The 24,888-nt window shown below is 44.2% G+C and overlaps 1 protein-coding gene across 1 annotated transcript in view; it reads right to left on the bottom strand.

The window, feature by feature from the left end:
• Window positions 1-1,367: 1,367 nt before the first annotated feature.
• fmr1 (fragile X messenger ribonucleoprotein 1) overlaps window positions 1,368-24,888 on the bottom strand; it is a 29,316-nt gene continuing 5,795 nt past the window's right edge. The window contains exons 2-15 of the mRNA XM_015954860.3: window positions 22,694-22,746; window positions 22,498-22,591; window positions 20,247-20,318; window positions 18,017-18,165; window positions 17,852-17,945; window positions 15,059-15,175; window positions 14,811-14,981; window positions 14,658-14,736; window positions 14,422-14,552; window positions 14,250-14,336; window positions 13,212-13,428; window positions 12,908-13,111; window positions 12,590-12,669; window positions 1,368-8,311 (exon numbers count right to left, since the gene is read on the bottom strand). Of these exons, the coding sequence (XP_015810346.1) occupies window positions 8,114-8,311; window positions 12,590-12,669; window positions 12,908-13,111; window positions 13,212-13,428; window positions 14,250-14,336; window positions 14,422-14,552; window positions 14,658-14,736; window positions 14,811-14,981; window positions 15,059-15,175; window positions 17,852-17,945; window positions 18,017-18,165; window positions 20,247-20,318; window positions 22,498-22,591; window positions 22,694-22,746 (1,746 nt within the window). The 3' untranslated portion in view covers window positions 1,368-8,113. The remainder of the gene's footprint in view (window positions 8,312-12,589; window positions 12,670-12,907; window positions 13,112-13,211; window positions 13,429-14,249; window positions 14,337-14,421; window positions 14,553-14,657; window positions 14,737-14,810; window positions 14,982-15,058; window positions 15,176-17,851; window positions 17,946-18,016; window positions 18,166-20,246; window positions 20,319-22,497; window positions 22,592-22,693; window positions 22,747-24,888) is intronic.

Consider the following 24,888-nt stretch of genomic DNA (forward strand, 5'->3'; position numbering starts at 1 on the left):
TCCAACTACGGCAAGCCTGAAGGACAAAAGACATTAAAAGCACAGTAGTCTTCAGGTCAACTGAGTTTTAAAGCTCAAACATCCAACGTGCTGCGTGAAAATTCCTTTTTACAAAACATATTTTTGGGTCCGACGTGTTGCTATCACATTTGCTGTGTTACCATTCAGGTCACATTTGAGCGCTGGGTCATCCAGAGCCTGACTCGTGAGCCTTGCCCCTACAACAAAGTCGTACGGTTTGAGATGGAGCTGAATACTGTACCACCTGCCTTCTGACCAACCAGTGTGTTAGTGTGGACAAAAATACATGGTTTTAAAGCATTGTTGGAAAACTTTTAAATCTAAAAGACCAACTAAAATCTTCACTTCTTTACAGGTGATGTGCAAAATGGTGCCACCTGGGAAGCCCAATCACAAGCGGATTAAGCAGTTTTTCTTATGATGGAGCAGCATTGCTTAAACATCCTCCAAAATGGCCCAGTGCATCCAGCCGACACTGGGGGCTGGTTCAGACTGCTTGGTCCGTCTGAACGAGACTCCAGGCCTCCCCTCAGCACACCAGTTCAGTTTGACAGAGCCACGGATATCTAACTTTATGATTCACCACATTAGAAAAATCAACAAGAGAGAAACAATGCCAATAAACAAGAGCACCACATACCTGTACAGTATGAGTAAGCCACAGGGATCCAGTGTTCTGCATGCCTTCTCCTTAAATAGAGCAGTGCCTCAACAAACTCATTGGATGCACCTGTGTCACCACACCCACTGCAATTACAGTAACTCCAAGTGTACCGTACAGTTCTACCAGGTTATAATACAACCAATGAAGAAGTCACTTGGTGTACACTTGGTTCAAAGAGGGAAGGGAGGTTGTCCCTTTCTGGAAGACGAGTGGTTGAATCTTTAGACCCAGCAGGCAGCACGTCAAAGTGCCCTTGAGCAAGATGTTGAACCCTGTGCAGCAATGTTAGCTTTTCAGGTACAGGTCAATACTGTAATGGATCAGAAACACGTCGGGACCACTCGGATCAGAAATCGGGACCTACAAATGTGCCGGGAGCTTCTCTAAAACAAGTGTGCTGCCTGTTGAATGTGACATGCTGCCAAGCAGAAAGTGCGGTCACAGAAATGCACGGTTTCCTCCCAAGTCATGTGTCTCGTGAAAGCTCTCATTTGACCGGGAAATGTTGGTGTGTGAAGTTTGTTCATGTGTAGTTTTTGCCGTGTGGACCACACCGCGAGACCAAAGCTGGTATATCTCTGATTGACTCACCACACGAGGGGGTTCTCGTGTTTTATAAGATCATTTAAAGATCCTGCTGTGTGAAGACAACCTTTTCACAAAAAAGTCCAATAAGACCAGATCAACCTCAGGAAGATCAACCTTTATTTATTTGAAACTGCTTGCATACAAAATATATTCCACTATAACCAGACATGTCAACCTGAACATCTGAAACGCAGGTAGTATGTACAAAAGAAAACAAACATTAAAATGCCAAAAAAGTGCACACAAGGTTTTACAGCTTTTGTTGAAATACCCTGGTTGAAGTATCTACAGATTCTCTGCAAGTCGTTACTTTTTCTTCTTAAATATTTTTAGCACTCTATTGTTGAGTAGCCCACAATGTGTTCAGTTAGTATTTGCCGATGTTACATTCTACAAATACGTGTACGCTGACATTTGGACCGACAACAAGCACAGTTTTGATTCACCCGATCCTTGTTTGAATCCCATAAACCATGGTGCAACTCCAACATGGATACGTTTCATAAGAGAGGGATGCAACACGGTAACCTCTGACTGGATCACAGTTAAAAGGAACTGATCGGGAACGTCACACTGGCGATCCTTGGGCTTTCCTTTGTGTCTCGACACTTTCTCGTTTATAGGGTCAGTTTGACGTTTTGAGTGGACAGCGTTGGGTAGGATGACACTTTGAGGTTAGGCTACTTTTACAAACCACCCAAGCTAACACATTAGCATTCCTGACTTATGACTGTCACCTTTATCATTACATGACATACACAGCCAAGATTTTCTTTATTTTAACAGTTCTATCACAACCGTGATGCCAAAAAGGTCCAAGAATGTTCGACATCGATAACAACCCCGCCTACTGACAGAGTCAGAGTGAGACACCGGTGAGTTTACAGTGATTCGCCATTTCCAGGAAACATTCCTGCTCCAGAATCCGTCATCACTGTTAAGACAGTTTGGTGGTACTTAGTGGGGCGCCGCCTGAAATGTGCAGCAAAAGCATCACTCAGAACACATTGGGTTTTAAAAGGTACCGACCGCTACGGATCAGGACATCTGTCGTTTCCGTGCATGTTGTCATAGCTGCAAGGTCATACCAGAGGTCAGGTGATTCACATGCCATGAACTGTACTAATCTCAGGTTAGTGGTTTACATGGCAGGTCACTAGTTAACAGCAGAGCTGCAAAACAACGTCACAATCAGTAAGTTAGACTGTAGGAGAGTAAATGCTTCCCTCGCACCGTTTCCTCTGAGACCCCAACTGGTCTGCATGCAACAGGTCTTTTTTCATTTTAGTGCTTTTATTATTTACATTTTCCACAATAGTACAAGTCTCAGTTTAGAATGACCGTTTCCTAGTGACGCCGCTCATCACCCAACCAGAACATGAAAAAGCCATTAAACATCTGTCCAGAGCTGGTTTAGGATCCGGTCTTAACCTGCTGTTAGGAGGCACGGTTAACCAGTAAGAAGGTCGAAGCAGTTGGAACGTTTCACTGGCGTGACAGGAGCGCTGATGGGAGACAAAACCTCCAGAACATCTCATTCTCACAACCAGCACCGTTGTCAGAGTAACGAGGGCTCAGAGTCATGCCACACAACCGTTATTCCTTAATGTGGCTGTCAACGGAAAGAGGCTAACGTGTTTTGGTCCGAATACATAGAAAACAAGACAGTCCATGGATCATTTTCAGAACTGGAATTAAAAGGGAAAATCCGTCAGAACACATTATTTACTTGAAACAAATGAAACGAAGCTCCGTGTTTCAAATCAGCCCGACATGAACTTTCTGTGGTGTCAGAGGGTGGTTAGTCGGTACGAGAACCGCGAGCAGAAAGAGTTCAGCGAAAAGTCACTCTGAGCAAGCCTCACAACAGTTGGTAGACAAACAATATAGAAAAAGGAAGCGTGTAGTCTGGACTGAGCTCCTCGTCTGGTTTACGTTTTCTTTCATGCTTAACTAAACTAATCCAAGCTAGAAATCTTCTGCCTTTAGGATGAGGCTCCACTGATTCCAACCCAACATTTGCAAAAGAAAGAGTCCACTCCAAACTTACTACGTGAAATCGTTTTAGAGAATTTGATCATTTTAGTTCCTCAACACGACCCAGGGACAGACCACATTTAATGGTTTTTCAGAATAAAGACGTTTTTTTTTTTTACAGTTTGGACAGACTCAAAACACGTTTTTACTTTTTAAACTACACTATAATAAGCTAAACACCACTGGACTCAAGCTATTAGCGTTAAGAAAAATGTTGCATACTGACTTAATTATAATGGTAACTACACTCAACAAACATATAAACGCAACACCTTAAAAGGGTAGCCTTTTATTGTGGGCAGTATAAGGTACACCTGTGCACTACTCATGATGTCGGATCAGCATCTTGATGTGGCACACCTGTGAGGTGGGATGGATTATCTCAGCAAAGCAGAAGTGCTCACTATCACACATTTAGACTGATTTGTGAACCATGTTTGAGAGAAATGGTAATATTGTGTATCTGGAATGAATTTTACATCTTTAGGTCCATCTCATGAAAAATCGGAGCAGAAACAAAGGTGTTGCGTTCATATGTTTGTTGAGTGTACGTCCACCAGTCGGATGGGTCATAGACGAATGCTCAGTAAACTTGTGCTGGTTTTAACGTCGATGGTTCTGATTGTTCAACAGGTCTAGGAGCAGAACTCGAGTCTGACTCGGCAGCGGAAAACACCAACTGTGTCACATTAAAACACTCGGGAACGAGACGAAGTTTACTTCAGAAGGACTGACCAACTCTTTTGGGTAAAGTTAACATTTCCAAGCAAACAACTACATTTAAAGATAAAATTAAGTCATAAAAAAAGCAGTAAAATTAACTGAAACTCTTTTCTGTTGCACGTCCACAGCTGAGTGGGACATGTCGGCGTGAATCTGCAGTCTCTGGGTCTGCAGCCGTGTACTATCGTGGCGGGATTTGATTGAATCCAAGCATCTCATCACAAAAATAGCGAATATTTGATCAACTGTGACATCTCATTAGTGCCAGTGGTAATATTGTGCCTACCGTTGCTTTTGAAGGTGTACAATGTCATGATACAGAGCTTAACATGACGGAAAACGTATTGCTGTCCAATATTAACTTGAATTAAACATAATGAACAGTCACAGCATCCTTTACACTGAGAGCGGAATGGACCAGAATCGGAATACCGCAAAGACCAAAGATCACTGAGCCCAACTGGAGCATTTACACCGGGGGCGGAAGTTTCCCTGAAGAGTCTTTTTCATCAACGCCATATGCAGAGTTTCATGAAGTTCTAGAAATTATGAGCCAGACAGGAAGTTAGATGTGTGCCAGTGGTGCATCCAGTATGTTCAAAAATAAAACCGGTTGCATTTTCAACCGGATGTTTCGCTTTCATCATCATTGAACGTTTTTATATCCTTAAAAGTGTTCTCAAGACTTCTAAAGTGAACTTGCGTGGGCTGGTTAGGGTTAGGGTTCTGGTGGGCGCACATTTCCAGAGACACACTGCACTTAATCTGCGGTCGGTGTGAACAGCAGTCCGCCCAGAAGCTGTACTCGGTGTAGACGAGGCATCACACCAGGCGTGGAACGGATCGTGGTTTTGCTGAAGGTTTCTACACAAAGGCTATTTTTTCTGCACTCTGCATGTGGATCATCATTAAGGAACTACATGAACCAGACAGGAAGTGAGACGTGGTTGAGTGAGGTGAATCCAGCATATTACTAAATAAAACTCATGTTGGCTTTTTAAAAGTGATTTGTGACACATATCGTTTCAGCGTGTGATATTTTTACAGGAATGTCTTCAAACGCATCAAGTTAAAGTGTCTAATCCCTTGGTCCTCTTGTGTGAGCAGATGTCAGAACATGACCTGCAGTCCACCTGGAAGCTGTAGAAACCGCACCGCATCCATTCCACACTCAGTGTAAATGAGGCTGCTGATCAAGTTCATGCTTTAATCATCCCATTAGGTTTAGCTTCACAGATTCACCCCCCCCCCCCTCGCTGACGCCGTGTTGATTTGTGACTCCATCCTGCTGAGGAGGAGACGTTTCTAGACATCGTAGGAAGTTTACGGTCAATAGTTCTTAGCCTTTAACTTGGAATGAAACAGCAAGAACAAAATAAGAGTAAGTTCACATTTGTACAAATCTACACCTACCACATGGCAACCTCGTTACCATCTGTCCATTCTGGGATTTTATTAATCAGCTATACTGGAAATGCTCGACTGAGACTAGAGGCTGCTGCTCTGAAGCGAGACTGGTGTTATCGTTTCCTGTAACGGTCCGTGTGTGTCTGAGGCGGGTTTCTAGTCTCAGATGAGACGCCGGTCTGACGGACTCTGCTCAGAGTGGACGTTCGATCAGAAATCTAGACAGAAACGAGAGATGTGCATGCATCACTAGACTACAAAGGTGAAGAGCTCCGTTATAAGCAGCTCTTATTGTGTTGGTTTGAAATTCTTAGGTGGTCCAGATGAACTAGACCAAAACCATCAACAGCCCAGACCTAAAGGCGCTGCTTCTCCTGAACCAGTAACACCTGGGGCCTGATCCGCTCAGGTGAGTCAGAACCACTCCCACCACCTCTTCAGCAGTGATTTCCACCCTGTGAGCTCCATCACAGCGTTATTTTCCTTCTTTATGGAAAATCAACTCTGCTCTGGATTCTTTTAAATCCTACGTTAGATACAGCTTAACTGATGGAGAAGTGTCACCACTTCCAGTGATGGCCTCCGGAACGGCCTCAGCTTAGAGAAAAGAATGGCTATCCTCCAAGCCTTTACACCGCCATCCATTTTACAAGAAAATACTTCTTATTTTGTCCTTCTGAGGTCTTTTAGGGGGTTAATCTCTGGGGCAGCTATGGGACAAAACGGGAGGAATCGCTTACGATTACCAGAAACGGCAAAGCTGAAAGCAGCAGTGATACGACCAAACTAGCTGTTAGCTTATTAATCTGGTAGAGAATTTGCAATTTCTCCCAACAGAGGCTGTTCAGGAAGCTACCATGTTTGTTTTCTTAAAGATGTATAAATGACTTAAACATAGTTGCTTCTCCAGTTTGGTTCACAACAAGTGTGTGTGTGTGTGTGTGTGTGTGTGATGGGGGGGGGGGGCTATTAAATGTGTGTTGAATTAAGCGTTCTATTTGTAACGTTTGTGCGGATTTTAAATCTGTGATGATTTCCTTTTGATGTTTTATTTTCTTTGGGGGGGGGGGGGGGGCAAAGGTGTGTGTGTGTGTGTGCTAACGTGACTTATCCTACTGGAGTAACTAAAACCAGCTGACTACACGATCAACACCGAGCTCACATCTGAATAAGCACTGAAGCTCTGGATGAGTTTTAAGGAGACAAAAATCTCACCAACGCACAGAAAACCCCTAAAATATTTGTTTATACATTTCATTAAGTAAAAAGACTCAAATTCAATATTCACGCCACTTTGTCATAAACCCACTAACACCCCCCCCACACACACACACACACACACTAACCACCTCCAGTCCTGCTGTCCGAGCGGAGGCGGTCTGATCACCGACGCAGTGGGGAGGACCTTCAGAGGCTGTTTTACGTTTAAAACTGCCCTCTGCTGTGTGAACTACTGACCTCTACCAAGACGTCAGAGTCTGAAGTCACCGGTTTACGCAGCAGCAGCAGCATGTCTGGAGTCCCAAACAGCTCCGCCTGATCAGAGGAATCAAAACTAGATCATTCAAGTCTCAAACATCAAGTTCTAGGAGGATAAAGACAGGAAGTTGATTCTGTTTCTAAAGGGACAAAACTCAAAGGCACGAACACAGAGGAGGATAAATGAGGAGCTAAAGGGAGCCATCAGCAGCTGGAAACCACACGGCGACTAGTTTACCGACTCGGTCAGAGCTGGAAGAATATCTCGGCTTTTAATCCACGACAAGCAGCCAGAACGTCCCGATCGGTGCAGAAACACATCAGAGTGGAGCAGGAGGGCCAGGTGGAGAAGCAGGAGAACAGATCTAACTGGTGTGTGTGAGATCAACGGGCTTGTTCACTCGTTCATCAGCAGAGCTACGAACCAAAGTGTCTTTAGGACCGACGTCAGGGTGAAGACCTGGGACTGGAGCCTCAGCGGGTTCTCTCTGATCCTCACGGCGGCGACCCGAAGGGCCACACCCAGCTACGACCCAAACACACACCCGCTTCTCAGCGAATCCCCTCACCGCGCCTGAAGTCCACGCCCCCTGTTCGTCCCGTTTCTGAATAAAGTTTAGTCAAACAACACTTGGATGACAGGGTGAGCTTTAGGAGCACACACCTGTTTGGTTTTATTCTGCAAAGGAAATAGAAATCATAAAGTGCCATCTGCAACGTTCTCCCTCAGCCACACCTCTCCCAGGTGTGGGGAGGCCCGAAAACACCTGGACCCCGGTGGGCGGTGTCCCTGGAGTCCTCGTCTCTGCTGGACAGATTCACGGAGCTGCTGCTGACTTGGAGATGTCGGGGTTGTGAGTTGAAATCCAGTGAGGTTACTGGGCTTCAAAAGGAGCTCCGTCAGTGAGAATGTTAAACGGAGAAGAGGAAACGCTTCGCCGCAACATCAGCGACTCCTCCCAAAGGAACATTCCACCGATTTGAGCAAAGACAAATAAAAACTTCTCATGGGCGTGAGTTTCAGGTTAGAGAGCACGCCTCTTATACCCTGCTTCTGTTGTCCTGAACCCGAGCTGACCTGCTCTGGTTCAGGACAACAGAAGCGCGTCCGTGCTGACGGAGCGAAGCGTAAAGATGGAAGAGGTGTGTGTGTCCGAGAGTGTGTGCAGGCCAGGAGCTCCTCTGTCGGTGGATCTATGACACTCCGTTCACCAGTGCAGGAGCGTCCGGTTTGTCCTTCTTCATCCCTCGTTCTCTCACGGGTCTCTGGTGGTGATGGCGAGGCGGGCCGTCCGGGCTGACGCCACTCTGGGATGAGGAAGGCCCCGCTCCTCCTCCTCGCCCACCTGAGGAGTGCTGCACGCTCCGCTCGTTGTTTCCATCCACACGGATCTGTGGGGAGAGAGGAGACGCGTGAAGCGCGGTTTCGTCATGGCCCAGCGGAGAGGAGGTCTGTGTGGATGGAGGTCAGCTGACTGATTTACGAGGTAAACTAACCAAAAACATCCCAAACAGGCAGGAGCTGACCCCTGATGCTGCTGTAGCTCAGAGTCACCGCACACATGATCACAACAGATGTTCTACATCGTGTCCCCACACACGTCGTCACGACTAAAGAACCAGCGTGGCATGTTGGGATTCTCTACTACTTCACGCTTCTGCAGAAAACGTGGACGCCGTGAAGCAAGTCGAGGAGTCTGGACGCTAATGCAGCAGCTGTCACAAGTGTCGTGTTCTGGTTCGCCGACGTCAGTCTGGTGATGCGCGTCTGCAGTCCTGGACGTATTTTCACACAAAACCTAAATAACTTTTGTCCCCGTTCAACAATAAGCACCTTGTTGGACATTCACGGACATCATGTGCCAAATCCACAGCACGCTGCCAACAGGACTACACCGCAGCGTGAGCTGCATTCACTTTTTCTTACTTAGATAACCCACGGTCCAGGAGTAGATGATGTGACCTAGGCTCCCTAAAGCCGTGACCCCAACCTGACACCATGACATCACCAACATCTGCTACCGCCACCACAGATCTTCTGGTACTGAGAGGGCCATAACCAGAGCAGCTCTCATCTTCCAAATGGTCCAACTCTGGTGGCTGGTCTGTGCTTACTTAAGCAGTCCAGGTTTCTCATTAGAAACTCGTAAATCTGAAGCATTTCTCAGAGGTTTAGTCTGCGTGCTTTAGCTTTAACGTCCCATTCACGCAGCACACACGTTCGGTTTTACTCACATACAGCACAGGTTTGGACGCACCTTCCCGTTCAGTGTGTTTTCTTATTTTCACGACCATGACCATTTACGAAGGGGCCGACAAGTGCTAAACAGCTCTGGGAACTCCTTCAAGACTGTTGGAAACCATGTCAGGTGACTTCCTCTTGAAGCGCATCGAGAGAATACCAAGAGTGTACGACGCAGTAATCAGAGCAAAGGGTGGCTATTTGGAAGAAAACAGAATATAAAACATGTTTTCAGTTATTTCGCCTTTTTTGGTTAAGTACATAACTCCTCATGTGTTCATTCACAGTTCTGATGCCTTCAGTGAGAATCTACCCACGTAAATGGTCGTGAGAATAGAGAAAACACATTGAATGCGAAGGTGTGTGACAGCTTTGGCCTGTGCTGTAGGTTATGGTCGCCAGCCTGGCCTCTTCAGCTCCAGGGGCCAGGATCATCCAGCCCCTCCGTGTTTCTCAACGTCAAGGCGCCTGGCCTCACAAGGCGATGTCTTGCGAGGCCAGGCGCCTTGCTTACGAGGACACGGTCCTTCCTTGGCCAAAGAAAACGGTCAAATAGAACAGACTTACATCGTCACGACCACGGCTCCCACGTAACGACACGGGAGATAACGTTATATTTTATACGTATTAGTTTCAATATAAATAAACAACAACAAGCCTTTTACTTTTTAAATTGTGTATATGTTTATTCAATTAAATATGTAAGCGAGTTACTACCCGCTAGCCACCGAAGCTGAGACTGCTAACCAACTAACCAAACATAGATAACTTCTTTGGATCAAAAAAAATTTCAGATATCAACCCAATAGCTAATATTAGCGGTCTTACTTTTAAACTTGAAAATTGTCCCAGAAGTAGCTGCCGGCTTCTGATCCGCCGTCCTTTTGATTATACCGCGGTGTATTCTGGGTAATTTTTGACCAAGGCTAGGCTACAAGACACCTCCCGTGTATCCTCGCTCAGCTAGCTAAACGGCTAACAAATGGAGAACACATGCCTCGGTACAACATGAACATTGGAACACGTCTTGGCGGCTCCTGATGACGTATCTCCTAGGCAACCGGGGCGGGGCCAAGACATCAAGGCGAGGATCCTTGGCATTGAGAAACGCCCCCTGTGATGAGTCCAGACCCCCCCCCCCTCGCCAGGCTGCTAATGAGCACAGCTGAGCTGAATCCATCTACAGATCCACATCTTATCCATTCCATTCCATTCCATTCCATTTATTTGATAAAGCACATTTAAAAACAGCATGTGAGCTGACCAAAGTGCTGTACAGGGGTAAAAACATATAAGGTTAAAAGAATAATATAAAAGAATAAAACAACTAGAGCAAAACACAAAGAACCAACAATGAGAAGTCAATAAAATCAGTAAAAGAACAGTGTAAATAAACCATCGATAAAATAGCTAGGTAGTAAAAGCAAGAGAATAAAAGTAAGTCTTTAAGTGAGACTTAAAAACCCCAATGGAGGAGGAGAGTCTGATATGCAGCGGGAGATCATTCCAGAGTTTTGGAGCGCAGACAGAAAAAGCTCGTTCACCACGGGTTTTGCAGCGTTGACGGGGAATCTTTAATAGGTGTAGGTCACCTGAACGGAGAGTCCTGCCTGGCACATAAGGAGTGAGTAACTCGGATATGTAGGGTGGTGCTAAGCCATTCAGTGCCTTAAAAACAAACAATAAAATTTTAAAACGTATACGGTAGTGCACAGGAAGCCAGTGAAGTCTTGCTAAAATGGGAGTGATGTGCTGCCGACGGCCAGTATTGGTCAGAAATCTTGCTGTTGCATTTTGTATCAGCTGAAGGCGAGATAATGCGGCTTTTGAAATGCCAAACAGAATTGCATTGGAGTAGTCCAACCTTGAGGTGATGAAAGCGTGAATGGTTGTCTCGAGGTGGCGCCGATTCAGAATGGGTTTTAGTTTGGAAAGACGTCTCAGCTGATAAAAACATGATTTAACCATTTGATTAACGTGAGGGTCCATTTTTAGAGCCACATCCATTTTAATTCCAAGATTAACAATTGTTTGACTAATTTTAAAAGGAAGAGCAGAAAAATCAGGAGCGGAGGAAGACAAGCCATTAGGAGTAAAAACAATAAACTCGGTCTTAAAATCATTCAGGAGCAGAAAATTTGCTGACAGCCAGTCCTTAACCTCACTCAGGCAGTCAAGGAGCGGCTGGATGGAGGTAAAAGCCTTCAATGGAACATAAATCTGGCAGTCGTCCGCATAAAGATGAAAGTTAATGTTAAACTTCCTGAAGATTAGTCCCAGTGGAATAATATAAATGCTAAATAAAAGGGGGCCGAGGATAGACCCCTGTGGAACGCCCCAAGGAAGAGCAGCAGAGGGAGATGAACAGTCGTCCATTCTAACTCTAATAGACCTGTTATCAAAGTAGGAGCAGAACCAGTCAAGCGCGGATCCCTTAATACCGACCAAATTCTCAAGGCGGGACAATAAAATGTCATGGTCAACTGTGTCAAATGCAGCTGAGAGGTCCAACATTATCCACAGCCGTCTCGGGGTTCTGCTGTTCTCCCGGCCTCACCTTCGCTTTTAAACCCCTTTTGTGTGTTTCGGAGGATCTGGGTGATTTTTGTGGTTTTGGTTTTAATGTTAACATCGTAGTTTTGGGTTTTAAAAACACTGTTTTTGTAGTGATGTCGGTTTTATTATCAACTGTGTGAGTTTTAAAAATGAGTGATGACGAGATGAAGCCTCATGATGAGCTGAAGCTTCCCATCCAACTGGCCGACTCTTGATTCGAGGCGCCGTGATGATTCATTTGCTCCATTTCAAGTAAAACTGTAAACCTGAAAGAATAAATGCTAACGATGGCAAAATATTCCTAATATTTTCTGAAACGATCCTTTGAATATCCTGTCTGGTCCAAAAGAGAAAGGACACTAACAGAACGTGGGGTTTCCACAGCAACCGGCGAGCCAGTTCCTGAACCGGTCACGTAGTTCGGACTGCCGACGAGGCCTCGAACGTCGCGTAATCAACACAAGCCTCGATACGCGCGTCACAAAAAAATCTCCCTGGATACACGACACGCTTCGAAGCGTCGACACGTCACTGTTAAAAATGCCTTCTAGTTTGGTCAAACACAGTTTTAACCGTGTGTTTTTAACGTAGATAACCGCTCCTTTAAATCCTTGTAGACGCGTTTTCGTTTGGCACTACTTTAATAACGCTCTCCATCTGGTTGCCCACTCCTGTTTTTAACCTTTTAGAACAATTAAACCCGTTTTAAATCCACTGTCATGTTTCTGATGCACCCCCGCCCTCCTTCCCACGGGGGTCGTAACAACACACATTCCAGTACGGCCGTAACGTGTGACGTATGTCCACGTGTGCGTTTAGATCGTGCTGCTGAGTCGTTATGTCGTAGCGGACTAACAGCTAGCTGGTGTCACCTGTAAGGTGTCCTCCTGGGCTCTTGTTTTAGGGTCTCTGATGTGACGAGGTCTTGGCTCGCTCCACTGCACATCTTCACCTAACCGGTGCAAAAACATGTATTATTATGGCGCAGTGGGACTTCAAAAGGCTGTCATGTGGGTCCAACCTTAAAGGAGGACTTCATAGGTGAGCAGCACGTGCAAATAAAGCAGAATGTCACTAATGACCACCGTCATGGGGAACTGTTGGGATTTTATGATTTACAAACAACAAATCCCAACTCCCTACAGACGGTCTGAACAGGATTTTAGACCATCTGCTGAGTTCCTACTAACCTTTATAACCTCCCCCTGCTCTCCCTCTCCCACCGCGTCCCCTCAGACCTCCTCCGCCTCCCGCTCTCTTCCTCCCATCGGTCCGCCGGGGCAGGGTCCCGCCTCCTGTCATCAGCTCCTCTGTGGGCGCCAGGGACCAATCACTGAGCTCCTCTCTGTGGTCCGACTCGGTCTCTGAAGCGTTGGATGCTTCCGAGTTGGTGCCTGATGGATCAAACCCCAAACATCAAGCCTTACTTTGATTCGTCGTGGGAACAGTGTGGGATTTTGATGACCAGATCAGGATGCCGTTTGATTATCAAACCTGAGGTGAACGCCGCTCCTCCCCCTCGCCGTCCTCGTCCACCTCTACCTCCAGCGTAGGGCTTCCCTGCTCCTCGGCCCATCCCCATGTTGTTATCAAACACGTAGGCTTTGTCTTTAGGGTTTCGGGGTCCGGGCCCCCCGCCTCCACTCCCACCTCCTATCTGCCTCAGCTGCTCGTCAATCTGAAGACGCTCCAGATGCAGCTGGTCCACCTCCTGATGACGCGTGAAAACATCAGAATATTTAAGTTCCCGCTCAGAGAGGGGGGGGGGCAGGAACCCGGTCTGTTACTCATCTCAGCTGCTTCAGTACAGAACTGGCAGCATGTGAACTAAACTGGTTTGTTTTAGAGCACCAAAGGAAACAATACATAAACAACGATTAATTATACAACAGTGATTCAGCTAGACTGCGATGGACTGGCTCTCTGTCCAGGGTGTACCCCGCCTGACTGCCCGTTGACCGCTGGGGATGGGCACCAGCCCCCCCGCGACCCTACGTGGACAAAGCGGGTTCGGACCACGGATGGATGGATGGATGATTCAGCTAGAAAAGCACAACTGTTCCTAAGTCAGTGCTGCTTTCCAAACCCCGACGAACCTCAAAACAGCACCGATCACAATTTCCCGATCACATCATTTTCTGTAAAATCGGGCAAGAATGATTGGAGCATCCCTGCTTTACATGAGGGATGGGCCATTCGGCCTAAAACCTTCATTCCCATATAATATGAAGCACGTGCAGCAACAAATGACCAAATGCAACGCTCCGTCAGCTCAAGCACCCGGGGAAAACCCTGGATGTGTAGAACGGTGACGTAACGACTGCGTTCGGTTGATGAGAAAACAAGCGGTCGATCAGCTGATTTCACTTCGAAGATCTTTTCCAAAGGGTCAAAAGACATCAACAAACACGTGAAACATCTAAAACGAGTGGCTGCTTCTTCTGTCAGCTAACATGCATTCCTCTGTGGATCCCTAGACCTTTTATTTGCTACAGAGGATGAGCTTTGGTGTCATAAATCTGCAACACAAACCTTCAGGTAGTTGAGGTGGTAGTCCAGCAGAACGGTTGCATTAGAAATGCTCTCCTTGGTCCCCACAAACACAAACGGCACCATTCCCTGTAGAACCAAACACGTGTGACTCAGTAAAACCAGCCGTCTTTCAGGGATTTGGTTTTACCGGCTCTCTTTAATCCTCACTGACCTCATCTGTTGCTGCTGCCGCCGCCGCCGCCGGGCTCTTTTTATCATTCTCTGGCTCGATCCGAACCCGGACCACACCGGACTTATCGACCACCTCCTGTATCAGTTTTCCATTCTTGCCGATCACCTTCCCTACAGGCGTGTAACGGTCGCACCAGTCATAATCTGATGGGAGTCTAAACTTGGACTCCAGCAAAATGAAGCCGATGAACAGAACCATGGTCTCAGTTTTCTCACCTACTAAGTTCCGGGGAACTTTGATGACATCTTCGGAAAACTCAAGGTAACTCCTAGCTATACGCACCGCATCCTGGTCCTGGGAAACAACAAAAACAGGCTAGATGAGTCCTCGTGTTCACACTGTGCAGCGGCAGAGGAGCAGTCACCCACCTCTCCGTATATGTGGAAGGTGCAGGTCTCTTCATCCAGGTCTATGTTGGTGACTCCAGGAACTTTTCGGGCTTGCTGGATGTTGGCCCCATGAGTACCGATGGCCAGGCCCATTAAATCGTCTCGAACTACAAACTGTTCATGGAAACGCGACGCTAGCTGTCTGGAACTCTACGCACCAGGAACAAGAGAGCAGCATGAAAGCCACATCAGAGCCAAAGGGAATTCTGGGATTGAAGTGTGTGTACCTCCAGCTGCCTGCTGGCCTCCTCGTTGCGCAGCATGAGCGACAGTTTGGTGCGGAGGCTCCTGAAGTGCATGTCGCTCATCATGTTGGCTCGCTTCGTCGTCACCTCGTTAACTGACTGCAATTTCAAATTAAGTCGACATCGGTCAAACAGATCTCACAAAGGATGGAAACACGTACACCCACCCGCCACTTTATTATGCCTGCTCAGCTGCTAGTTAACACAAACATCTAATCAGCCAATCCCACGACTGCAGCTTAACACCTGAAGGCATCTGGACCACCTACTGAAGTTGACGTGATGGTTAGAACCAGACGTGCTCAGAAACATTTGGGGTGTGGTGGAACGGGGATGCATGCCCATCATGGACGTGTGTGATGTTGTCATGTTGGTATGGACCAGAAGGTTTTCTACACCTTGTTGAAATAAAGACTCAACTTCCTGCTGAATGTGGAAGCAGGTCCATTGTGGTACCAGCAAAACTTACTCAATAAAGAGGTTGGTGGGTGTATTTTTACTGGTGTGATGTTTAAAGCCATGAAGACACGGCCCTAACGTACGGAACTAGGATTGGGACATTACACGTAACTTGTAACAAGCTTTGTAACCTGTAACATGTTTTGTAACAGTAACTTTCATTTTGCAGCATGTAATTCTCGTTTTGTAACAAGTAACATTTATTTTGTAACCTGTAACATGTTTTGTAACTGTAACTTTCATTTTGCAGCATGTAATTCTCGTTTTGTAACAAGTAACATTTGATTTATAACAAGTAACATTTGTTTTGTAACAAGTAACATTTATTTTGTAACAAGTAACATTTGTTTTGTAACAAGTAACATTTGTTTTGTAACAAGTAACATTTGTTTTGTAACCTGTAACATGTTTTGTAACTGTAACTTTGATTTTGCAGCATGTAATTCTCGTTTTGTAACAAGTAACATTTGTTTTGTAACAAGTAACATTTGTTTTGTAACAAGTAACATTTGTTTTGTAACAAGTAACATTTGTTTTGTAACAAGTAACATTTGTTTTGTAACAAGTAACATTTGTTTTGTAACCTGTAACATGTTTTGTAACTGTAACTTTGATTTTGCAGCATGTAATTCTCGTTTTGTAAAAAGTAACATTTGTTTTGTAACAAGTAACATTTGTTTTGTAACAAGTAACATTTGTTTTGTAACAAGTAACATTTGTTTTGTAACAAGTAACATTTATTTTGTAACAAGTAACATTTGTTTTGTAACAAGTAACATTTATTTTGTAACAAGTAACATTTGTTTTGTAACAAGTAACATTTGTTTTGTAACAAGTAACATTTGTTTTGTAACAAGTAACATTTATTTTGTAACCTGTAACATGTTTTGTAACTGTAACTTTGATTTTGCAGCATGTAATTCTCGTTTTGTAAAAAGTAACATTTGTTTTGTAACAAGTAACATTTGTTTTGTAACAAGTAACATTTGTTTTGTAACAAGTAACATTTATTTTGTAACAAGTAACATTTGTTTTGTAACAAGTAACATTTATTTTGTAACAAGTAACATTTGTTTTGTAACAAGTAACATTTATTTTGTAACAAGTAACATTTGTTTTGTAACAAGTAACATTTGTTTTGTAACAAGTAACATTTATTTTGTAACCTGTAACATGTTTTGTAACTGTAACTTTGATTTTGCAGCATGTAATTCTCGTTTTGTAACAAGTAACATTTATTTTGTAACAAGTAACATTTGTTTTGTAACAAGTAACATTTGTTTTGTAACAAGTAACATTTATTTTGTAACAAGTAACATTTGTTTTGTAACAAGTAACATTTGTTTTGTAACAAGTAACATTTGTTTTGTAACAAGTAACATTTGTTTTGTAACACGAAAATTTGACATGTAACATGAAACCTTCATTGTGTAACTTGCAGAAAACAATCAATGTACAAGTTTCTAATCACAACTCTCAAATCACACATATCAGTCCACAGTTACAAAACTCAGGTCTACAAGTACATAACATTTTGTCCCAATTCTAGCTTCCTTCCCAAAGAACAAGTGACAGGTTTTGTCTGACCAGCCAATCATGAGTCTTGCATTCCTGTTCAAGACAATTCCTGTTGGAAGGAAGCTAGAATTGGGACAAAATGTTTTGTCCTTGTAGACTTGAGTTTTGTAACTGTGGACTGAGATGTGTGTTTCGAAAGTTGAGATTTGAAACTTGTACTTTGATTTTTTTTTCTGCAAGTTACTAAATAAAAGTTTCATGTTATGTACCAAAGTTACAAGTTACAAAATGAGAACTACATGCTACAACACTAATTTACCTGTTAGTAAAATAAAAGTTATGTGAATCCAGGGTTTCCCCCAGAAAATGAGTGGAGCATGTCGGCTTCTGCCGTCGGGGGGGGGGGGGGGGGGGGGGGGTTTGCGCGCTCCATCCAGCAGCGCTCCTCTGTGAGAGCGAGGGTGGGGGGGTTGCACATGTTCCGCTGCTGTTTCTCACCAGTATCAGCTGATGGAGGGCTCTAGTTTCGCTGTGCCGTTCGTGTCAGCCGACACGGTAGGGTTGGGGAGGGGGCATGACGCTTAGCCTGGCGGGTGGGCAAGCAAAGCCTGGTGGGCCGCCAGACTTTGCTTATAAAGCACTGGGGGAAACCCTGGAATTACATGCTACAAAAGTCACAGTTACGAAATATGTCACAAGTTACAAAACTTGGTACAAGTTAAATGAATTATTGTCCCAATCCTTGTTCCATACTAATGGGCTTGTAAAGAGAAAACACAACAAAACAGCCTGACGAACCAAAATGACCAGCTGCTTCTTCTCCGAGTCAAAGGTGACGCCGAACGCTCCGATGGCCTTTTTAAAGTCTTTGTGCGCCGACTCCTTGGAGCACCTGGCAGCACAGAGTAAACACATGAACTCCTGGTTGAAGCCAAGCAGCTTCGGGAACACGTTCACACTTACATCTGCCGTAGATCTTCAGGAACATCCAGCCTGATCTTTATGAAGGTGGTTTTGGTGGCGGGTTTGTTTGGGTTGACCGGCCGTAACCGCTCCAGAGTCACTATCTCGTTTAAGGTGGCGTCGCATGCTGCATACTCTATGACGTAAAACTGGAAACACAAAGGTCTCGTTACCGTGATCCAACAAGAGCAGCCAGAGAGCAGGACTTAAATACACAGAGAAGACAGGAAGTATGGTGGGAAAACGCAGGCAGAGCCAGGGAGTTGTTTTTCTATGATCAGTTTAGAAAATGCAAGCAGAAAAAAAAAGCAGTGGCTCCTTGTTTCTTTACCATAAAATGTTTTATTGTTTGACTTTATTTATTGTACTGTGGGTCAGCAGCCGTTTCAGAAATAATCAGGACATTAGTACTTAGGACCAGCATGGTTTAAAACAAAGCCATAACCAGTCAAAAAATCAGCGGGTAATAATATTTTTTAGCTTAAATCACTTTTTAATCTGATTTAATTTCTATTAAAAGCACCTCCAGTCTGGACTGTCTGCATCGGCAGATTTGGAGTTAGGGGTCACTCGGTTCCGTCTAAACTACTGTTTCATGCAGTAGGTGGCACAGCGGGTAGCTCTGTCGTCTCACAACAAAAGGGTTGCCGGTTTAAAACCCAGGTGAAGCCTTTCAGTGCAGAGTTAGCATGTTCTCCCCATGTGGGTGGGGCTGGTTTCCCCCCACAAGCTAAAGACATCCATGGTAGGCTAGTTCACTGCACTGCTGTCTCCACATTTATAGTTGCTTGAGATCAAAGTGTCTGCTCCTAATCGTTATGGACAGGGGTCCGTGTACATGACGGCCACCCGATCTTCCTTTGGAAATTAAAAACAATTAAAAAAAGGGAAACGAGCCGTTTTGAAGATCACCAATCAAAAAATGAAAGAATGTAAACAGAAGTCAACTCGTTTTTTGTTTTTCTATTTTCAACATAAAAAAGGAAAACAAACTTTTTTTGTTTTTCGACGGTGTATTTCAAGATGAAACGTTTAAATCAGAAAATAAGGGGAAATAGTTCATTTTCTGCCTTAAATTTACCTTTTTTGCAGTGACCCGGAAGTTTACCTGCAAAAACACAAGCGAAGAACAAAATCGGAAGTTTACTGCAAAAACACGAGAAGGAGAAACAATTGCGTTAGCGAAAGACAACGGTTTTCAAGCGTGTGGATAAATGAAATCGGGATTAATCCACAACTTTTACAATAAAGGCGTTGCACGAGTTTGCTGGTTTTATCAGAGCAAAAAGGATAACTGGAATGTCGTGTGGCGACTTCGCTGCTGCTTTACGCCATGAGTTTGGGTACGGCACGGCGGGGATTTTCTGAGAGAAATGTGAGGAGGTGGTGCGCTGAACAAAGACTTGTTAAGGAATTTTGTCCTGCCAACCGCCTGGAAATTGAAATAGCGCACTTCTTTGCTTATGTTTTTGCAGGTAAACTTCCGGGTCACAGAGAAAAAGGTAAATTTAAGGTAGAAAATGAACTATTTCCCCTTATTTTCTGATTTAAACGTTTCATCTTGAAATACACTATCGAAAAAACAAAAAGTTTGTTTTCCGTTTTCCTTTTTTATGCTGAAAATAGAAAAACAAGTTGACTTCCATTTACATTCTTTCGTGTTTTGATTGGTGATCGGTAAAACGGCTAGTTCCCGGACCGACAGGGTTAGGGTTTCTAGATGAAACTGTGGGGTGGGGGGTGTCGAGTTTGGTAGCAGCAAGATTTTGCGGCTGGTGTGATCCTCTTAGATCCACCTACCCTCTGATCTTGGGTGAAGCAACTGGGATGAAGATCAACACCTCCAAAGCCACGGTCATGGTTCTTGATCAGAAAAGGGTGGGTCGTGGCAGAGGCCCTACCTCGTGCGGAGGAGTTTAAGTATCTTATGGTCTTGTTCACAAGTGAGAAAGCAGGAGACCAACAGGTGGACGGAGGCATCACTGCAGACACTCAACTGGTCTGTTGTGGTGAAAAGGGAGCTAAACCAGTCAGCGGTGCGGGTGTGTGGACGAGCGAGGGATAAAGTGGATCTATCTGGCATTCATAAACGTGTTTCTGTTTTCCTTGTATAGCAGAGCATTTATACGCCTGGAAGTAGAGGTGTGACTTCATTTCTACAAGTCGGTCCTACGCTCTAGACCCGTACTGCTGCCGAGCCTTAGAACAGGAAGTAAGCGGAGAGCCTCACCTCTCCTTTCACCATGCGGACCTTTGCCAGCCACCATCCACACGGCTCTTTGTCGTTAGCCCTGGAGTATACCTGGAAAGCACACAAAGCCAGTGAACCAACAAAAGCTTTCAGCTCTACTAAAACGTCTGACGGCGTTTAAAACTTCCAGCAAAAACATGAGTCAGGAACAAAGCTACGTCACACCGACATGTCAGCTGTTTTATTAACTCACTGTTTCCCCTAGGAATTTTTCCAGCTGTGGCAGGGGGGGGGGATTATGCCACGTCTCTAAATAAAGTACAATTTTCCAGTGCAGATTGGAGACAACCCATAGAAGCACTGATTTGATCTCATTTCAGAGAAAAATAGAACAGGTCAGATGTACCTAATGAATGAAATTACTAACAAACTCAGGAATGTTTCTTTGCTTCACTGTTCTGGTGCTGAAAACATCACTAATGCGGATCAAAGGAGATACACGGATGAATGCACGTCTTATTTATTATTTGAGAATTACATTTAGACAGAGATTGTTTCTATCGATACACGAGTTTACAGAATCATTTTAAATGTTAATAGGGGAAGACTGCAGGAGGCAGCGGTAAAATACAGGGGGTCCCCAGCAAAAACAAGAAACCTTACGAGTCTGATGAAACCCGCTGGTTTTCCATCAGGCAGTCACGGGGCAGCTCCAACGACCCAGTGGCTGTGCTGGGTCATGTTATCGAGCTCAGTCCGGTACCGGCTCGGCCGTGAACGAGCCGAGGCGACGTCGTGCTCTGCTTAAGAAGAAGCGTTATTTTCCCGCTTCAGAAGAAGCGTCCAACGTGTTTTTACGCTTTCTCCGAGACATGTCACGTCGCTAATGTAGACATGTAGCGCTGCGCGCTAATACTTAGTGCAGCGTAGCCTGCTGGAGGTTTTAAGGGTTCGGATGAAACACCCGACCTCTCACGCTGCTCACACATCGATCTTAAGTTGTCGCTGTTGCGCTCACGCCGTAATACAGTATTAGATGTGGTTAAAGTCAGACATGAAGTAATAAATACATTTTACATGAATAAGTGATGATTAGCCTGGTGGGGGAGGAGAACCTGGCCTAATAAGCACTGGAGGAAACCCTGTCAGGATGGTCAGCACTCGTTTATCTTAATGCTGCTGAAACATGTAAACGTAAAAGCATTATATCCACTGCTACCTTTCTGATTTTAAACTCAGTAACTTATGCTGTAACTGCACCCTGCCCTGCCTGCTCCTTTCTTCTTGCTGCTCGCCGGCTGTGATCACAAGCGACAACAACATAGTAGTTCCCGCTGCTTCTTCGGGAAACAGTGCAAAAATAAATAAATAAATAAATAAATAAATAAAACTTGGGATCTTGTAGGCGTGGCGGCAAGATTTCAGCCGTGGCGGGCCGCCACGGCTACGCCTATGTAAGGGAAACCCTGTAACTACATAAAAAGGATCAAAGCAGTAACAGGAAGTGAGCTGATGCCATTTGTTGGAGAGCCCTGGCAACGACAGATACCGGCGTTGCGTGTCTCCATACCAACGCAGACGTATACATTAGGCCTTGAGGAATATTTGTAATCACACTTTAAAAGAATTATTTCAGCTATAATTGACAAGGTCCTTGTTTTTTAACGCTTTAGTGCGGTTCAGGGTTGACAAATCTGAATACTCTGCTTTTGTGCCGACACATTTATGCTATATTAGGCATGTCCCGATACAACTTTTTCACTTCTGATACGATACCAATATTGCAGCCTTTCAGTATTGACCGATACCGATATCTATCCGATACGATATCAGCACAAATCCTACATACCGGTTTTGTAGTGTGGAATGTATGAAAGGCTTGATCAAAAGATGTTACTTAATCAGAGAAGAAGAGCCAACAATAGTAAGTATGAAAAAAATGACAACATTTTTTAACCATTGGTTGCCAACAATGTGAACCTTAACGGACTGCTTACATCAGAGAGTTTTGATGCAGTCTGATATAATCCGATAGTGTTTTTGGGCTGATATCGAATTACTTCCGATATCGATATCGGAATGGGACATCCCTCTGCTATATTAATTATTATGATTACAATTAAAATGGAAAGGCTGAACTGCTGGAACAGTTTGTTCTGTGGGTTGGAGGTGAAAACTCTAAACCAGAGTTTTAGTGTTTTTGCCACCTAAAACATACTTGTCCTTCTATTTCCTGCCCTTTGGATGAATACCTGAACCTGCTTGTCCCTGAGGTTTGAACCCTTCTCACCTCCACTTCGTCGCTTTCGTTGATCTCTTTGCTGAAGCCCGCTGGAGGAGGGAAGCGGACATCCTGGAATGGGATCTGACGTTCCGGCTGCCAACTGGATCGGACAAACACAAACATTATTTAATCCTACTATTATTGCGTCAGATGTATTACTATAAAGCTTTACTGTCGTGTGTGTAAACATTATATTACTCACTTGTTTTCAAAAGCCACGGTGACAGATCCCTCGTGGACATCTTTGATAAAAGCCTACAAAAACCACAGAAATGAACAGAAATGTTCAACAAAGGGGGTGAGTGGCCACACCTCCACAGTGACGAACGAGGAGGTAGATGGATAACCAGCCCTACACGGTATCCAAGTATGTAATAAGTGCTAAATGATCACGATTCAGCTACATGCTTCCCAAACTGACAACAGCATGTAGCTGAAACACATATTAAAATGTGAAGCTGCAAGTTGTAGAATGAAGTAAACGACATCTTGTGGTCAAATTTGATTACAGCAATCTGTAGCGTCCAGCGATGGTCAGTTTTAGGTACAGTCTGACCTTTCAACATCTATTCAACACCTGGTCAGAAAGGAGACACAACACTGCATGTGTTCCCTTTAAATGAGCCTGCCTTCATACCAGCTGGGGCTCACAGACTCTGCAGCTCTGAAAGATAAACAATAACTTTCTTTCCCAAGGTCCCATCTGGCTGCCTCCACAGAAGGAACAACTCCAGCTCGAATGAGTTGCTAAATTCAAGAATGATTTACTAAATCAATATGAACTTCTTCCATGACTTATAATCTAGATAATCATTAAATAAACATTTGTTTATTACTACTTACAATAATTATAGTATAATGAAATGCTTCATTAATCTGTGCTCACTGAATGGATGTTATGTTATGTTTATGTCTACTAGAACCCGCCATGTGTTCAACATGTTTTGACGACGAGGTCCTCACGCCTGCACTCACAATAACAAGTACGGTTAAGTTAAACTCCAACACACAGAGACTTTTAAACCAGTCAGAACGTCCCGTATCAAGAAGGCATGTTTCTGAGTTGTCTTGGTAACATCTCTCAAACCTGTCAGCCTTTGATTGGCTGTGCAAATCATAACATCAAAACCTTAAAACTGGATCATCCTGAGTGATTCGAGGGTTCTGGAGAATCGCTTCAGACCGGCCACCTGTAGTAAACCTCTTTAGCCATCAAAGATTTTGACACGTCGTCAAAACCTTTTTGCACCTGCGAAGCTGATGAGCAAACAGCTCCTGCAGAAACAAAGCTGATACTGTGAGACTCCTTAAGAGTCTGCCAGACGCACGGTTCCATCCAGCTGTTATGACCCGAGACATCTCTGGACTGAAGAGTCGGTACCACGGTATTCTACAACCCTCCGGTGCCAAAGATCAGCCGACCCCTGCGACTTTCGGATCCACCAAGAGGGTCTCTCAAAAATGGGTGAAGTAGACATGATAGATTGCGTCTGATGTTCTTCTGATGATAACAACTTTATAGCTTAGAGCAAACCAAATTCTGTTCACCAGAACTCAGCTTACTTTGATAAGGAAGCTCTGACTGACACCGCATTCACACATTGGTTCTTTCATCACGTTTAGTTACATTCACTCACAGTAAATGCTTAGTTAATTAGTCATGTTTTAATTGTTTGCTAAATAAATTCTTACTTTTATAAACCTGACTCTTTCTTGAAGTAACACGAAGTGTGGTTGATCACTGAAAAAGCAAAGAACCTAGATCTTCTGAATTAAAACCTAGAATCTTCAGTTACAATATAGACCTAGCAGGTTAATATTTATATTTACATAGAATATTACATCTTCCTGGTCATAACAAATAAAAATCATCGATTTGCCTCCGCTACATTTAATGGTGAGCCAGCCAGTCGTATCAATTTACACTTCGTGGTAATTCTCTCATCCATTAAAAGCTGAGCTGTGCACCTCCTCATTTTTCCTCTCCCAAGCTGACGGCAAGGGAAGGTTTTATTTTGAAGAGTGCCTCTTCGTAACTTCCTCTCCGGAGGGGACGAAGTGACAAACTATTTGGTTACCAAGTCAGTATCATCAAGCGTTTGCTTTCAACTACTGTAAACTCCTAGACGTAAGAGTGTCATTTTATAACATTTGTGTGTTCATCTGAATGTGTTTTGTCACTGTTGTAGGCTTGTGTTTCATGGACAGGAAACGCTGATCCACTTAGCACCGAAGCCATCTCTGATTTAGCACCAGAGCTAATCAATCCATATCAGTTTCAGATTTAAAATAATGTATTGATGTAAACAGCATCCACTAATTTCCAAATAATAAGGTGCATTCATCTGTGTTTCTCCTTTGATCCGCATTAGTGATGTTTTCAGCACCAGAACAGTG

This window comes from Nothobranchius furzeri, chromosome 1 (assembly GCF_043380555.1).
Source record: "Nothobranchius furzeri strain GRZ-AD chromosome 1, NfurGRZ-RIMD1, whole genome shotgun sequence".
Taxonomy (NCBI): Eukaryota; Metazoa; Chordata; class Actinopteri; order Cyprinodontiformes; family Nothobranchiidae; genus Nothobranchius; species Nothobranchius furzeri.